The 18,160-nt window shown below is 39.0% G+C and overlaps 1 protein-coding gene across 36 annotated transcripts in view; it reads left to right on the top strand.

Moving 5' to 3' along the window:
• Window positions 1-18,160, top strand: part of LOC139754721 (uncharacterized) — a 201,893-nt gene that overhangs the window by 74,213 nt on the left and 109,520 nt on the right. The window contains exons 5-6 of one of the 36 annotated variants that reach the window (XM_071672335.1): window positions 15,257-15,562; window positions 15,703-15,830. The exons of 30 other annotated variants lie outside the window; for them this stretch is intronic. In XM_071672335.1, coding sequence (XP_071528436.1) covers window positions 15,257-15,538 — 282 coding nt within the window. In that variant the 3' untranslated portion in view covers window positions 15,539-15,562; window positions 15,703-15,830. Of the gene's footprint in view, window positions 1-13,619; window positions 14,301-14,336; window positions 14,809-14,831; window positions 15,222-15,256; window positions 15,563-15,702; window positions 15,831-16,049; window positions 16,401-18,160 lie in introns of those variants that run through there. 5 more of the 36 variants (XM_071672332.1, XM_071672324.1, XM_071672333.1 and 2 more) reach the window with 5 other exon arrangements.

The following is an 18,160-nucleotide window of genomic DNA, read 5'->3' as shown; positions in this document are numbered from 1 at the left end:
ATATGGTTACTGTTAGGGCATTGGCAGGATTAAAGGGACTGATTCACCTTTATTACTAGATTTTATCTTCACGTATACTAAGCATGGACTTCGAAAATTTGTACGACATCATTTGGAAAAAGTGATCACATAATTCTTCAGCTTGATTATGTGAAAAACAAGGGACTTCAAAGAGCATAGATGAGAAATTACTTGGAGATATTATCATTAAGACTACTCAAAACTTAACAGTTTCTATGTTGACATAGATTGGGAAATGGAATTCATTAGCCAGGAACCAGGGTGAAGTCTACAATTATGGTTTGGAAACATGCATACCTGTAGTCACAGTTACAGAGGGAAGGTTTAGAAAGAGGGAAGAATGGTTTAATCAAAGATGTTAAAATGAAAGGAAGCATCTGGCTGTGTGGTGGCAAAGGTATAGGTTACACTCCAGCCATTCATCTCATGCCAAGTATGAAATAGAAACGAATGAGTGCAACAGGATACCAGAGGAGGACCAGGAACCATGAAAAGGATATTGTGGACAGGGTTGATGGAAATCTAAGAATTTATCATAAGTTTGTTAGGGTTAGATTGTCAGTTAAACAACAGCTAATCAGGCTAAGGGATTCACAAAGAAAAATAATTGAGGATTATATAAGAATATTTCAGGAACTGAATAACAAGTTTGAAAGTATTTTCACTTTCAGGATACAGTTTAGCCTAATCACAAGTAAGATGGGATAGGGAGGAGGCTGTAGACAACATTGAGTTATCTTGAAAAGACATTAACAGAATGCTAAAAGGTCTTGACCCATGTAAGGCTTATGGTTCTGATGAATTTTTACCATGTGTGCAGATACAGTGTCTTCCCATAACACACACATGCTAATGGTAAACACACATTCAGCATACATGAATTTAAGAATAGTGATGAGAGAGAATGTTCAAGAAATGGGGCTTCTCTTCCAGAGAACACGCAAATGAAAACATTGAAAAGTCATCCATAAACCAACCACTTTTCAGACAGAAATCCATCCTAGAACAGCTGCTGACCCACCCTTTATTCTTGCTGATATTCTTAGTTAAATCGAACAAAGAACTACCCTGCAACAGGCATAGACAGCACATGCTTCTACATTACACATTTTGGCTCGGTTGCAGTTCAAGCTCTAACAGATAATGTCACCTATTACAACATCGGGGTACTTGCCAACAGAGTACCCACCAAACTACCCAGTTCACCATCTTCCTGCCAAGTAATACTGCTGTCATCATTATTCAGACTCCTTGAAAAAGCTGATTCTCACTATTGCAGCATAGCTTTAGAGACCCCATTCGTACTACACCAATTCATTTAACAGTCCTCATGAGACATATCCTAGGTGGCTTCAGCCAATCACAACACCCAATCTAAGACCTTAAAAGTTGCAGTAGACTTCATTGTCTTTCAGCATAACCTCACTCAAGAAATACTTTTTATTATCCTATGTGACAGTGACATAAAATGCATGGTCAGGATCATTTTAGGCTGCCAGGCTAGAGTCACTCACAAATGCTGTGCCACCAAAGCCCCCAAGGAATACATTTGTGTTTGCCTAAGGAGTGGTTCTCTCCACACTTCTTAGTTTTGTTGCTTCTTGATTTTACATCACCTCTTGCTGGCCATGTGTGAAAATCATTGTGTGCAGTTGACTTGTATTCACATGACAGGTTTCTGACACTACCTTAGCAACAGCAAACATGCAACACTACACTGAACTAGAACTATTATTTATCAACATGACAAAGTATTGGATTTCTTTTGAATCAATTTGTGCATGCAGTATGATTTAGTGTTAATTTTTTCAAGGTAGTTAAATTTGGGTATGGACTCCTGAGACCTGCATATGTTAGGCTTGATTGGGAGGGGACAACTGGACATGCTTATGTGCATGATGCATGTTCCTATATTCACTGTCCCCACCCCCAACCCACATATCATGAATTAAGTGAATTAAGTTTTTGCTAAGAGGTATGACTTGCTTCATTTTGAAGAAGCAGATTTTCCAACTCCAGAAACTTTGAATTTAACTTATTTCCTTCTCTCATCTTGAGTCTGTGTTTCAGTAGTGACTTATACCTAGAGGTTGTGGGGTGGATATATGAATATATGAACAAACAGCTTGTCAAAAAAATTCTGTAAGCTGCGTTTATAGAATATCTTGTAGAAGCTGTATTTTGTTTGATATTGGGCAGGCTGGCAAGGATCTCGCTGTTAGATTTATGACGTAGATAATGTATAAGAATAGGTTAGATTCCTATTGCCATTCGAAATTATGACCATTGTATTGATTGAACCAGTGCTGATTCTGTTATAACTCCTTGATCAAGAGAAATATCATTGAATCATCCTTTATGAAATACACCATATCTATAGCCCATGCCTCGCAACCATATAACATTGTTGGAACCACTATTCCCTCAAACATACCCATTTTTGCTTTCGGAGATAATGTTCTCACCTTCCACACATTCTTCAATACTCCCAGAACCTTCACCCCCTCCCCCACCCTATGACTCACTCCCACTTCCATGGTTCCATCCACTGTTAAATCCACTCCCAGATATCTAAAACACTTCACTTCCTCCAGTTTTTCTCCATTCAAACTTACCTCCCATTGACTTGTCCCTCAACAATACTGTACCTAATGACCTTGCTCTTATTCACACACACACGCACACATATTTTTTTTTTTTTTTTTGCTTTGTCGCTGTCTCCCGCATTTGCGAGGTAGCGCAAGGAAACAGACGAAAGAAATGGCCCAACCCACCCCCATACACATGTATATACATACACGTCCACACACGCAAATATACATACGTACACAGCTTTCCATGGTTTACCCCAGACGCTTCACATGCCCTGATTCAATCCACTGACAGCACGTCAACCCCGGTATACCACATAGATCCAATTCACTCTATTCCTTGCCCGCCTTTCACCCTCCTGCATGTTCAGGCCCCGATCACTCAAAATCTTTTTCACTCCATCTTTCCACCTCCAATTTGGTCTCCCACTTCTCCTCATTCCCTCCACCTCCGACACATATATCCTCTTGGTCAATCTTTCCTCACTCATTCTCTCCATGTGCCCAAACCATTTCAAAACACCCTCTTCTGCTCTCTCAACCACGCTCTTTTTATTTCCACACATCTCTCTTACCCTTACATTACTTACTCGATCAAACCACCTCACACCACACATTGTCCTCAAACATCTCATTTCCAGCACATCCACACTCCTGCGCACAACTCTATCCATAGCCCACGCCTCGCAACCATACAACATTTTTTGAACCACTATTCCTTCAAACATACCCATTTTTTGCTTTCCGAGATAATGTTCTCGACTTCCACACATTCTTCAAGGCTCCCAGAATTTTCGCCCCCTCCCCCACCCTATGATTCACTTCCGCTTCCATGGTTCCATCCGCTGCCAGATCCACTCCCAGATATCTAACACTTTACTTCCTCCAGTTTTTCTCCGTTCAAACTTACCTCCCAATTGACTTGACCCTCAACCCTACTGTACCTAATAACCTTGCTCTTATTTACATTTACTCTTAACTTTCTTCTTTCACACACTTTACCAAACTCAGTCACCAGCTTCTGCAGTTTCTCACATGAATCAACCACCAGCGCTGTATCATCAGCGAACAACAACTGACATACTTCCCAAGCTCTCTCATCCACAACAGACTTCATTCTTGCCCCTCTTTCCAAAACTCTTGCATTCACCTCCCTAACAACCCCATCCATAAACAAATTAAACAACCATGGAGACATCACACACCCCTGCTGCAAACCTACATTCACTGAGAACCAATCACTTTCCTCTCTTCCTACACATGCACATGCCTTACATCCTCGATAAAAACTTTTCACTGCTTCCAACAACTTGCCACCCACACCAAATATTCTTAAGAGTGAGTGCTCAAATTACAGAGGTATAAGTTTGTTGAGTATTCCTGGTAAATTATATGGGAGGGTATTGATTGAGAGGGTGAAGGCATGTACAGAGCATCAGATTGGGGAAGAGCAGTGTGGTTTCAGAAGTGGTAGAGTATGTGTGGATCAGGTGTTTGCTTTGAAGAATGTATGTGAGAAATACTTAGAAAAGCAAATGGATTTGTATGTAGCATTTATATATCTGGAGAAGGCATATGATAGAGTTGATAGAGATGCTCTGTGGAAGGTATTAAGAATACACACACACACATATATATATATATATATATATATATATATATATATATATATATATATATATTGGGGTGCCTAAATGTGTGTGGATGTAACCAAGATGTGAAAAAAGGAGAGATAGGTAGTATGTTTGAGGAAAGGAACCTGGATGTTTTGGCTCTGAGTGAAATGAAGCTCAAGGGTAAAGGGGAAGAGTGGTTTGGGAATGTCTTGGGAGTAAAGTCAGGGGTTAATGAGAGGACAAGAGCAAGGGAAGGAGTAGCAGTACTCCTGAAACAGGAGTTGTGGAAGTATGTGATAGAATGTAAGAAAGTAAATTCTCGGTTAATATGGGTAAAACTGAAAGTTGATGGAGAAAGATGGGTGATTATTGGTGCATATGCACCTGGGCATGAGAAGAAAGATCATGAGAGGCAAGTGTTTTGGGAGCAGCTGAATGAGTGTGTTAGTGGTTTTGATGCACGAGACCGGGTTATAGTGTTGGGTGATTTGAATGCAAAGGTGAGTAATGTGGCAGTTGAGGGAATAATTGGTATACATGGGGTGTTCAGTGTTGTAAATGGAAATGGTGAAGAGCTTGTAGATTTATGTGCTGAAAAAGGACTGATGATTGGGAATACCTGGTTTAAAAAGCGAGATATACATAAGTATACTTATGTAAGTAGGAGAGATGGCCAGAGAGCGTTATTGGATTATGTGTTAATTGACAGGCGCGCGAAAGAGAGACTTTTGGATGTTAATGTGCTGAGAGGTGCAACTGGAGGGATGTCTGATCATTATCTTGTGGAGGCTAAGGTGAAGATTTGTATGGGTTTCCAGAAAAGAAGAGTGAATGTTGGGGAGAAGAGGGTGGTGAGAGTAAGTGAGCTTGGGAAGGAGACTTGTGTGAGGAAGTACCAGGAGAGACTGAGTACAGAATGGAAAAAGGTGAGAACAATGGAAGGAAGGGGAGTGGGGGAGGAATGGGATGTATTTAGGGAATCAGTGATGGATTGCGCATAAGATGCTTGTGGCATGAGAAGAGTGGGAGGTGGGTTGATTAGAAAGGGTAGTGAGTGGTGGGGTGAAGAAGTAAGAGTATTAGTGAAAGAGAAGAGAGAGGCATTTGGACGATTTTTGCAGGGAAAAAATGAAATTGAGTGGGAGACGTATAAAAGAAAGAGACAGGAGGTCAAGAGAAAGGTGCAGGATGTGAAAAAAAGGGCAAATGAGAGTTGGGGTGAGAGAGTATCATTAAATTTTAGGGAGAATAAAAAGATGTTCTGGAAGGAGGTAAATAAAGTGCGTAAGACAAGGGAGCAAATGGGAACTTCAGTGAAGGGCGCAAATGGGGAGGTGATAACAAGTAGTGGTGATGTGAGAAGGAGATGGAGTGAGTATTTTGAAGGTTTGTTGAATGTGTTTGATGATAGAGTGGCAGATATAGGGTGTTTTGGTCGAGGTGGTGTGCAAAGTGCGAGGGTTAGGGAAAATGATTTGGTAAACAGAGAAGAGGTAGTAAAAGCTTTGCGGAAGATGAAAGCCGGTAAGGCAGCAGGTTTGGATGGTATTGCAGTGGAATTTATTAAAAAAGGGGGTGACTGTATTGTTGACTGGTTGGTAAGGTTATTTAATATTTTATTTTTTATATATATATATATATATATATATATATATATATATATATATATATATATATATATATATATATATAAATATATATTATATAGATTGCATCCCCTCCATGACAATTATATATATATATATATAAATAATATATATTTTTATTATTATATAAATATATTTAAGAGTTGTGCATAGGAGGGTGGATGTGATGTTTGAGGACAATATGTAGTGTGAGGTGGTTTGATCGGGTAAGTAAGAATAGGGTAAGAGAGATGTGTGGTAATAAAAAAGAGTGTGGTTGAGAGAGCAGAAGAGGGTGTTTTGAAATGGTTTGGTCACATTGAGAGACTGAGTGAGGAAAGACTGACCAAGAGGATATGTGTGTCAGATGTGGAGGGAACGAGGAGAAGTGGGAGACCAAATTGGAGGTGGAAAGATGGAGTGAAAAAGATTTTGAGTGATTGGGGCCTGGACATGCAGGAGGGTGAAAGGTGTGCAAGGAATAGAGTGAATTGGAACAATGTGGTATACCGGGGTTGACGTGTTGTCAATGGATTAAACCTGGGTATGTGAAGCGTCTGGGGTAAACCATGGAAAGTTGTGTGGGAACTGGATATGGAAAGGGAGCTGTGGTTTCAGTGCATTATTACTTGACAGCTAGAGACTGAGTGTGCATGAATGTGGCCTTTGTTGTCTCTTCCTAGCACTACCTCGCGCACATGAGGGGGGAGGGGGTTGTTATTTAATGTGTGGCAGGGTGGCGATGGGAATGAATAAAGCCAGACAGTATGAATTATGTACATGTGTATATATGTATATGTCTGTGTGTGTATATATATGTATACGTTGAGATGTATAGGTATGTATATTTGTGTGTGTGGACGTGTATGTATATACATGTGTATGTGGGTGGGTTGGGCCATTATTTCGTCTGTTTCCTTGTGTTACCTCACTAATGCGGGAGACAGTGACAAAGCAAAATATATATATATATATATATATATATATATATATATATATATATATATATATATATATATATATATATATATATATTTTCCCTGGGGATAGGGGAGAAAGAATACTTCCCACGTATTCCCTGCGTGTCATAGAAGGCGACTAAAAAGGGAGGGAGCGGGGGGCTGGAAATCCTCCCCTCTCGTTTTTTTTTTAATTTTCCAAAAGAAGGAACAGAGAATTGGGCCAGGTGAGGGTATTCCCTCAAAGGCCCAGTCCTCTGTTCTTAACGCTACCTCGCTAATGCGGGAAATGGCGAATAGTTTGAAAGAAAAGAAAGATTTATATATATATATATATATATATATATATATATATTATTATATATATTATATATATATATTATATATATTATATATATATATATATATATATATATATATATATATATATATATATATATATATATATATATATATATTACACACGTGCACACATACAACGTAACCATATAAGTTGAAAATATCTTGAGTCGAAAATACATTTAATACCGTACATCTAACCAAGTGGACATCATAGCTTAACCTAGCATACCTTAAAAGTTATCAGACCACTTACTTTAGGGTACAGTTGGACAAAATTATCCAACACAAAGCCAGTTTTATGATAATGTGTTTCTCTGCTATGAATTATTTTGGTGCCTCAGGTATTACTTCATGCTGGACAGTTATCTTTAATTTCATCTCAAGAGTAATTGCCTTCCTCTTAATCTTCTCACCAGAGGCAGGAGACACAGATGAGCATTTTGGAAACCTGTTGGGATACAAAAACACAATTTCAAGAAAACGTTGCCAACACAGTACACTGTAGAGTCACGATCGTTTACATGTGATCACATGGCCGACTGGAAGCTGCAGTTTGCTTCTGCTGCACAGCATCATGAGAGAGTATTGCTAGCCTGGGAAAAGAAAAATAATCAAAGTTCGAAGTACAGTTTCTACTGAATAATGTATTGCTATTGCACCATCATAGTAAAAAAATTGTAAGGTGAACCATTGTAAGTCAGGGAGCATCTGTGTGAAAGAAGAAAGTTAAGAGTAAATGTGAATAAGAGCAAGGTTATTAGGTAGGGTTGAGGGTCGGGTCAATTGGGAGGTATTAGTAGGGTTGAGGGTCAAGTCAATTGGGAGGTAAGTTTGAATGGAGAAAAACTGGAGGAAGTAAAGTGTTTTGGATATCTGGGAGTGGATCTGGCAGCGGATGGAACCATGGAAGTGGAAGTGAATCATAGGGTGGGGGAGGGGGTAAAGGTTCTGGGAGCCTTGAAGAATGTGTGGAAGTCGAGAATATTATCTCGGAAAGCAAAAATGGGCATGTTTGAAGGAATAGAGGTTCCAACAATTTTGTATGGTTGCGAGGCGTGGGCTATGGATAGAGTTGTGCGCAGGAGGATGGATGTGCTGGAAATGAGATGTTTGAGGACAATATGTGGTGTGAGGTGGTTTGATCGAGTAAGTAATGTAAGGGTAAGAGAGATGTGTGGAAATAAAAAGAGTGTGGTTGAGAGAGCAGAAGAGGGTGTTTTGAAATGGTTTGGTCACATGGAGAGAATGAGTGAGGAAAGATTGTCCAAGAGGATATATGTGTCGAAGGTGGAGGGAACGAGGAGAAGTGGGAGACCAAATTGGAGGTGGAAAGATGGAGTGAAAGAGATTTTGAGTGATTGGGGCCTGAACATGCAGGAGGGTGAAAGGTGGGCAAGGAATAGAGTGAATTGGATTGATGTGGTATACCGGTGTCGACGTGCTGTCAATGGATTGAATCAGGGCATGTGAAGCGTCTGGGGTAAACCATGGAAAGTTGTGTGGGGCCTGGATGTGGAAAGGGAGCTGTGGTTTCTGGCAGTATTGCATGACAGCTAGAGACTGAGTGTGAACGAATGTGGCCTTTGTTGTCTTTTCCTAGCACTACCTCACACACATGAGGGGTGAGGGGGATGTTATTCCATGTGTGGTGAGGTGGCGATGGGAATGAATAAAGGCAGACAGTGTGAATTGTGTGCATGTGTATATATGTATATGTCTGTGTGTGTATATATATGTGTACATTGAGATGTATGGGTATGTATATTTGCGTGTGTGGACGTGTATGTATATACATGTGTATGTGGGTGGTTTGGGCCATTTCTTTTGTCTGTTTCCTTGCACTACCGCGCAAACGCGGGAGACAGCAACAAAGCAAAATAAATATGAAATGATATATTCCTGTGAAACACGATGTTCCCAAGTGCACTTTCGTGTAATAATCACATCATCGGGGTGACACGAGAAATATAAGTTAGTTGATATACATCGAAGAGACGAAGCTAGGATACCATTTGGTAAACATGCCATTGTCCAAGACATACAACGGGCGTTCATAAACTTATCTTGCAAATTTTATCAATAGTAAAGTTATCTAATTTGTATAGACCATCACTAATATTAAGATTGTAATTCTTTGTGTATTTAATGATAGAAGATTCAATGATATTTCTCGTGGTAATAGAGTTAGAGTTAATAACTGAGATGGCATTACTCCAGCCAGTACCATGATCATAGTTTTTAACGTGATTAAACAAGGCATTTGATTCTTGTCCCGTTCTTATACTATATTTATGTTGCTTAAGTCTAACAGGAAGATCCTTACCAGTCTGCCCAACATAAACTTTATCACAATTTCCACATGGCACTTTATAGATGCATTCAAGAGAATTTTCTGGTGAATTCCTGATAAGATATTCTTTATAGTATTATTGTTGCTGAAGGCAACATTTACATTAAAGGATTAAAGCATCATGGGAAATAAAGTGAAATTATTATTAAAAGGGAGAACTAAAAGATTCTTGGTGTCAGCGGGATGTTTGGGCTCAACTCAATAGAATGATTTCTTTGCTATCTTAAGGGATTTGTCAATGAAAGATCTAGGGTACTTTAATATAGATCCAATAGAATATATCTTCTCAAACTCATCATCAATAAACTCTGGGCTGCAAATACGTAATGCCCTAAGGAACATAGATTGAAATGATAATTTAACTCTTGTCATGTTGAGATGAGTAATAATGGATATATGAGCGTACATTGGTAGGTTTTCTGTATATGCTAAACTTAAACTTGTTTCCTTGCCTATGGATCATGCAGTCTAAAAATGGTAACATACCATTATTTTCATTTTCTACAGTAAATTTGATTGAAGGTACTAAATTGTTAAGTAAGGGGAGAAATATTTGTAAATTTTCAGTTGGTGGCCAAATGAAAATATATATATATATATATATATATATATATATATATATATATAATATATATGGAAAGTTCTGTGGGTCCTGGATGTGGAAAGGGAGCTGTGGTTTCGGTGCATTATTACATGACAGCTAGAGACAGAGTGTGAACGAATGGGGCCTTTGTTGTCTTTTCCTAGCGCTACCTCGCACACATGAGGGGGAAGGGGGTTGTTATTTTATGTGTGGCGAGGTGGTGATGGGAATGAATAAAGGCAGACATGTGTATATATGTATATGTCTGTGTGTGTATATATATGTATACGTTGAGATGTATAGGTATGTATATTTGCGTGTGTGGACGTAATTGGGAAGTGGTTACTGCCACTAGGTGGGATTACAGATCATAAAGTTGGATAATTTGTATATGTCTGGGATGTATACCTGTAAATTAGAGAGTAAGTTTTCACTCTTCAGTTAAGAAGTTGCATCTTAAGCATGACAGCCTAAGGCAGGTACCCATTTTTATTTGGCCACCCTAAGGGGAGGATGGACATGTGGGTGGGCTGTAAACCAACTGTTTGTAACACCTGGGTGGGCTGTAAACCAACTGTTTGTTTATTTAAAGTCAGATAATGTTCCCCCATTCTTTTATATGTATATACATGGAATAGTTGGAAATTTTGATCATGAAAATTGTGCTATTTTTCAAGATTTCCTAAGAAGAGTTAGTTTGTCTGCTTTCTATTTCTCATTGTCTTGATATTTCCATAATTGACTTAGTAACATCTGTGACTTGTAAGTGTTTCAGTATCGGTTACAGGAATGAGAAATGGTTAAGGCACCAGAACATTTCCTTAAGGAATTAAGCTTTTTACTGTTGAGGCAATAGAAATATGATTTACATTTTGATCTGTTCAAAATGTAAACATGTTACTTTAAGCAGTTTTTTCATCATCAGCTCCTTTTTCTTTCTGGCTTTCTGTAACATATTTAGACCTGCAATTTTTCTTATGTTTTCCTTGCATCCCTTCCATAACTGGACCTATGTGTCCATTTCTTCTTGATCTTCACTGGTATGGCATATGTTTGTCTCATCATGTATCAAGTATTATTTTCTATTGTATTCTCACCCTCTGTGTCATAAGTACTTTGTATTTATGTTCCCTGATATTTTTTTTACGATCATCGTAGGCATGATGGAGGTTTAGTTATTAGTGATTTTTTTCCCTATTTTTCCCCCAGATTTGATGAAATTCAAATTCTGTCTGATGGGTATGAGTGCTTTCAACACATATATCTTTTATTGTCCGTTGGATGTACCTAAGAGATCAAGTCTTCACTAAGTGCAGTTTGAGCTAGTTTTATTCTTTTGGAAATAACATCTGCACAACATTAATGACATGGCCTGTGTCTTCCCAGGCATATGATGCTATGACATTGTCAGCTTAAGACACTCACATTTAATGCATGTTTTACTCATAGTTTTATTTTTATGTATATCATCAGTTAATCATTACTTTATGACTAATTCAGGTGTATTAGTCCATGTTTTTTAAATTTCTTTAAGTTTCTTTCAGTCTTATTATTTTATTATTTATAGTAATATTACTATTGTCATTTTTATATTTTCATTAGGAATTTTTAAAATATTTTGTTTATGAGTTCTCTCCGTTTATCAGTCTTTACCTCTCATTTTTTCATTGTCTTGAGGTGATGTGGTTTGTGTGTGTGTGTGTGTGTTTTTTGTTTGTTAGGCTGGGGTATATTGTGGCAGTTTTGGGTTGCCTCCTCTTGCTATAAAGTTCCCTCATTTCCAAGATATGAGGATCAAATCACAGTATCTCTGAAGTGAATGGCATGATTAACTGAGGCTCAGTTTGGTTACCACATTTGAAGGTTTAATTTCAGTAGGATGTTAAGTAAAAAGAATGTTGGGTCTGCTTATAATTTAGTTATGGAGTGGGATTTAAAATGTATCAGGCTGGAGTAAATGTTCAACAGCGAGTATCTACAATGTTTGAATTCTTTTGCATCAATAGATGTTACCATCAATAGCAGAATTGGGCCTTCCAGGCCCTTGTCTGCTTGCTCCTACAGAGAATTAGCACACCCTCCCACCTTGGTCAGCACACCCTTACTCACTACCACTGCTTGTTTCTTCCCTGGCTACCACACCCTCCTTCCCTAGCTACAACAACTTCCATCTTCACCGCTCCTTTCCTGTTAACTATTACACTCTCCCTCCCTGGTCACCGCACTTTCCCTTCCTTGCCAGCACAAGCTGAATTGAGGAACTGTATTGTTTTTGGTTCCAGCCATCCATCCATCCCTGCTATTTTAATTCTTCATTCTTCCCATGTTATAGACACAACCTTCCCACTCAACAGTAAGATATTTTCCCATAAGTATATCTATTCAGCTGACAGCAGTTTCTGTACTGCCAAGCTGTGTATGGGGTTACTTGTGCATCTAGCAACTTCCTTAGATTGTGTGTGAACAGACAGACAGGATTGCCTGTTTATAGTATTGATTTAGGAGTTAAGTAATTGATTTGTAATTTGGGAAGGAAAGTAAATAAACACTTCGAAATTATAATGTGAATTGGCACACGAACCTCAGATTTTTTAGAATAGGTTTTGTCATTTTTTTTCCGATTTTGAAAGAATAGGAAAAGGTAATTGTATAATTTAAAGGTATTTAACATGGCTGCTTATTATTATTACCCCAGAACCCCTTTTAGAAAAGGTCCTGGTGTATTCCAAGACCCCCCTCTTCTGAGGGCTCTTGCAGCTTCAAGGCTTCTCAGTAGCAGGGACAAATTAGACTCTTGAAGTGAGAATTTCTTGATGAAACTATGTTTTTTACTGGCAGTGATACAGCCTTACCAAAGTGCCTTGTCACTTGTGTAACTTCAAGCAGGCAGAGTCTGGTAACATCTTTAGAATAAGTTGGAAGGGATAATCAAATGTTGAAGTATTTGCATTGATTTACGTTACTGAAGAAGTTTGTCTAGCCAAATTTATGTCTTGAAAATATTATATCCGTTATTAGATGAAAAGAAAACAGTCATATTAAGAATGAGTTGCAGTTGCCTAAACTAATGATTGCATATCAAGAATGAGTTGCAGTTGCTTAAACTAATGATTGCACTTAGTTTCAAGTTAAGCTAGGAAGGAATTTAATTTCTTGCAGTAGGCTAAGCAAGTGTTTTCGTGAGGGGGTTGTCTTTTATATTAAGTATACCTTACTGTATGGTGATTTTTTTTTTTCATCTCACCCTTTAATGAAAATGGATATCCATGAGTTAAACCAGTTTTGTACAATTAGGTACTTGCCTTAAGGTATAAGTCATTTATTGATTTGATTAAAGATTTGATGATGGTTTCATTTACCTAGAATCCAATTACACAAAGTATATACATAATCAGGTATATCAGTTGTATTTATTCAGGTTTCTGGAAGATTTACCCAGCCTCAGAATTTTACTGATTTACAAATGGTACACTAAAATGAAATTTGGGATAAGGTATGGGGACTGTCTCTGAAGCCGGTGCTTGTGTTGCAGGTAGGTCGGATGTCCCCAGGCAGGACAAGTGGCCTTACCTGTCAAGTCTGTGGTAAGGTGTTCAGCGGCAAGAACCAGCGCCAGCTGCTGCGCCGTCACACACTCATCCACACTGGCGAGAAGCCTCATGCCTGCCCTAATTGCCCTTATCGTACCAACCAGAAATGTAACCTCAATATGCACATAGCCACTGTGCATCGTACTGCCCCAGTTTTACATCCATCATTTACACCTCCTTTCTCTCTGCCCCAGCCATCAAGTTCATATAGTAATCATAGCTCTGTTTCACAGAAATCTGCCTCAGCAGCAGTAACCACCCCAAACTTTAGGAGCTGAGGGATGAGCATTGATTGTTTGAAGTGAATTTTTTTTCTTGGTACAGTCTTGTTTTGTGTAAAGATTCTCAAAAAAAAGCAGATAAAAAGAGAAAGAATATCATTTCAACAGAAGTCTACTTCAGCAGCAGTAACCATGCCAAACTTAAGAAACTGAGGGAAATGAACCTTTTTGATATAGTTTTGTGTTAGGTTCTCAGAGAAACAGATATGTAGAAAACGATCAGAACATTACATCATAGTGGATGACTGATTTCTTGAAAATTGTTTTGCGGCTCTTAGGGGTAATTGTTATTTGTTGTAGTCCTTTGTATTTTGTTATTGAGGAAATGATATGTGAGGTGGAAAGTAAAGCACTAAGTGGGGCTGTTATGTGTTGCAGGGTGTGAGGGTAGGCGTGGTTGCCCCGGGCGGGTGTGATGGGCTAGAGGGGCGCGGGCTCGTCTGCCCAGTGTGTGGCAAGGCATTCTACAGCCGCAATCGTCGACAGGATCTGCAACGACATCTTCTGTCTCACACTGGGGAAAGGCCTTTTCCTTGCCCCTTTTGTCCTTACCGAGCCTCTCTGAAAGGAAACTTGAAAAAGCACATTCATGGTCTTCATTCCCACTTTCTTACTCCTTTGGATAGAAATGTAGTTTCTCCAAATGCCTCTGTTATTCTTTCTTCACCTCCCCCACAGAGTTTGGGACTTGATAATGCAGATTATACTAGCTGAAGTCCTTTTGTACAGGCTTCTTGCTACATTATTTGAAGCTTATACTTTGCCATACTTAAGCTGCAAAGACATGAAGGCCAAGGGAGTATAGCATTAGCAGTGGAAAATGCATTCATCGTTAAAGAGTACGGAGGCTGACGTGCGGTGTTGTTGTTTCAGGGGCAGGTGGCGGCCTGGCAGTCCGCGCTGGTGGCTCAACGCCCCCATCTGCCAACCCCCACTAATCCATCTGTTGCTGTTGAGTGCATAACATGTGGCAAGACCTTCTACGGCTTCAACCGCAAGTTCCTGTTAAAACGACATATGATTACTCATACTGGTGAAAAGCCATTCCAGTGTCCACATTGCCCACACAGAGCAAACTTGAAGCAGAACTTGGAAGTGCACATCAAAAGGAAGCACAGAGACCAGCTACCCTCAGGGTTTATGCCTTCTACGCAAGCAGAAACTCATTGAAGTAGAGATTTTATTTTTATATTCTACATTGAAAGTGTCTTTTTGTGCAATTAATTTATAGTGATAAAAAGTGGATATGGGAGTGTGCAGATGTGAAGCTGGAAGGTTAAGTGTGCCCTGTATTGCAGGCGGGCGGAGGAACGACGCAGGAGCAAGTGGGAGCTGTCCTAGAGGCTGGCACCTGTGCTCTGTGTGGCAAGCACTTCCCCCGTATTACATCCTCGTGGCGTCAGAAATTAGAGCGTCATCTCTTGACCCATACAGGAGAAAAGCCTTATCGTTGCCCATACTGCCCACACCGTAGTGGCAGGAAGGATTCTATCAAGAGGCATGGTAGGGTTATGCACCCTGATAAACCCCCTCTCTCTGCCTCAGATATTGTCTTGGCATGTGATCAGGCTGGGGTTTGAATTCAGAGAAATAAGTTTACCAAGGTATTAAGCACTGGTGATTATGACAAGTTTTCTACCTTTTATCACCCAAATTTTTGAGAACATTTTTACAAGTATGTGAAAAGACCTGTTCGTGAAGGCCAAGGAGAGGGTGGAGCACTGAGAGGTGGTTTGTGTTGCAGGAGACTGGGGGCACCTTGGATGTGGGAACGCTGCTTGCCTGTCTGGATTTGGAGCGGAGGTGTCGAGTGTGTGGTAAACAGTTCCAGCCAAGCCCTTCCTGGAAGCAAAAATTGACACGTCACCTCATGACCCACTCAGGAGAGAAGCCTTTCTACTGCCCCCATTGTCCACATCGATGTGCAAGAAAGGACTCACTGAAACTGCATATTGCTCGCATGCATGGCCCACTCCCACCAATCTAGACTCAGCATAATGTATATTGTACCAATCATAAGTAAATAAAGAAGATACTTGTAGGCAAGCATAGAGCTAGAGGGAGACTGAGTGGTATGCGTTTACATTGCAGGTTGACTTATCCCGACAAGACTCAGCGTACACAACCCCTCATGCAGTGGATAGACGGCGTCACGAACCAGGAGGTCATGCTCCAGATGGAGGGAGTGCAGGTGGCCTTGGAATAGGTGTTGCAGGAGAAAAAAATTCCATTGCCCTGTCAAGGTCCTGTAGTATATGTGGCCACTCGTTTAGCGGCATTACTTGGAAACAGAAGCTTGAGCGGCACTTGCTGGTTCACACAGGTCAAAAGCCGTTTCATTGTCCTTATTGCCCACATCGTACCAATCGCAAGGATGCTCTCAAGGCTCATGTTGCAGCCTTACACAAGATTCATCTAATTACATAGTTGTTGAACCTCTAGGTAACAGACTAAATGTAATTGAGTTTTTGAAATTAATTGTTTGTTGATATTTGTTGTATGGACGGTTTGTGATTGTATATCGGAAGAAAGAATAATAGAGGGTTATTTTGTATTTACGTATATTCTCTCATGGTAAAGATAAGTTAGATTTTCCCAAGTCATTTGTTTTAAACTGAACACTGGACTTGAAAAAGTGGATTTAAAAAAAAAAAATTGCCATGCATGGAAAATTTTCTCATAATTAGGTAGAATTTTGTTTTTGTTTTTAGTGTCTGCTCTATCTTTACCACAAAACTTGTTTAATCCGTATTGCATTGCATGTAGATCTTTAATGAAAGAACTATAACTTTTGTTTCACTTTGGAATTTAGATTGTAGATCTTCATGCCATAAAGTCAGATGATTGGAATTATTGCAGTTAGAGGAGATCAGTTAACAAAGTTAGACCAAGAAGATTATTGATAAAATATGTTGACTGCTGAATATGCAAATTGCTTATGGTTGAAATAGTGGAAGGGTGTGGATGTGCAACTTTTGAGAAGGTTGCTTCTGTGAATGTTGTGACATTCTTTACAGAAACTTCATTGAAAAGAATTTTGGTGATTTGTGTCACTGCAAATGGGTCAAACCTTAGTTTAAGGTAGATGTAATTATGCATTTTGCTGTTTTGAAAAGGATGTAATGTCAAGTTTTTCAGGTAATACATGCACGTGTATATATTATTATTATTATTATAATTATTATTATTATATTATTATTATTATTATTATTATTATTACTATTATACAACCCCAGAGCCCTTTCATGAAGGGTTTCTAAGGTTATAACCTCCAGTACCCATTATCAGAGAACTAATGCAGATTCAGCTTTGTGTTACACTGAGGAGCAGGGGAAGGTTGGACTCCTTCAAAGTGAGAAGTTCTGTGGCAATACCATACTTTCTTTTGTCAGCATCCTCACTAAAGGTGACTCTTCCCTTTGTGGTGTAACCTCAAGTTGGTAGAGTCTGGCAGCACTTGCTGGACTCTGCCTGGTTATGGTTACACTGTGAATGAAATCACCTTTAGTGAGGCTGTATCATGGTCTTGGAATGAAGGTAATATACTCTTGTTAAAAAACTTTTTGCTCCAAAGGGGTCCGTCATTTTCCTGCCACTGGAAGGAGCACAACATTGAAACAGCAGGAGCTTCTGGAAAAGGGGACCTGGAATAAAACAGGTCATTTTCTTTATCTGTTCTGTACGCTGCCTCGCTAATGTGGAAAATGGCAAACGCACGATATGAATATATATATATATATATATATATATATATATATATATATATATATATATATATATATATATATATACACACACACACACACATAGTAAATCATCGATTTAACAGACTAATCAGGCGGAGGGATCTCCAGTGATGCCGAAAGACAGTTAAATAAAAAGTGTAACTATGGACCATTTTTTAATACAATATACAGAGCACAAATTAAATAAAAAATGTAACTATGGACCATTTTTTAATACAATATACAGGGCACATTCTTTTAACTTCTCTGTCACTTGATGCCATTTTGGATTGTAAGGATTGCAAGATTATTTAATAAATAAAGTCACCATTCCCTGTATACAACCTGACCGCATGGTAGCTTGAGGCAGACTGAGACAGAAACAAAGCGAGTATACCCTACATTACCAAAAACAAGTGCGATATGAAATGTACATGGTGCAATGTTTTGAGATTTTTGAATTTTTCAAATTATTGT

This window comes from Panulirus ornatus, chromosome 17, assembly GCF_036320965.1.
Source record: "Panulirus ornatus isolate Po-2019 chromosome 17, ASM3632096v1, whole genome shotgun sequence".
NCBI lineage: Eukaryota > Metazoa > Arthropoda > Malacostraca > Decapoda > Palinuridae > Panulirus > Panulirus ornatus.
Note: the sequence above shows the minus strand (reverse complement) of the source record. Positions and strands in the feature narration are given on the sequence as shown.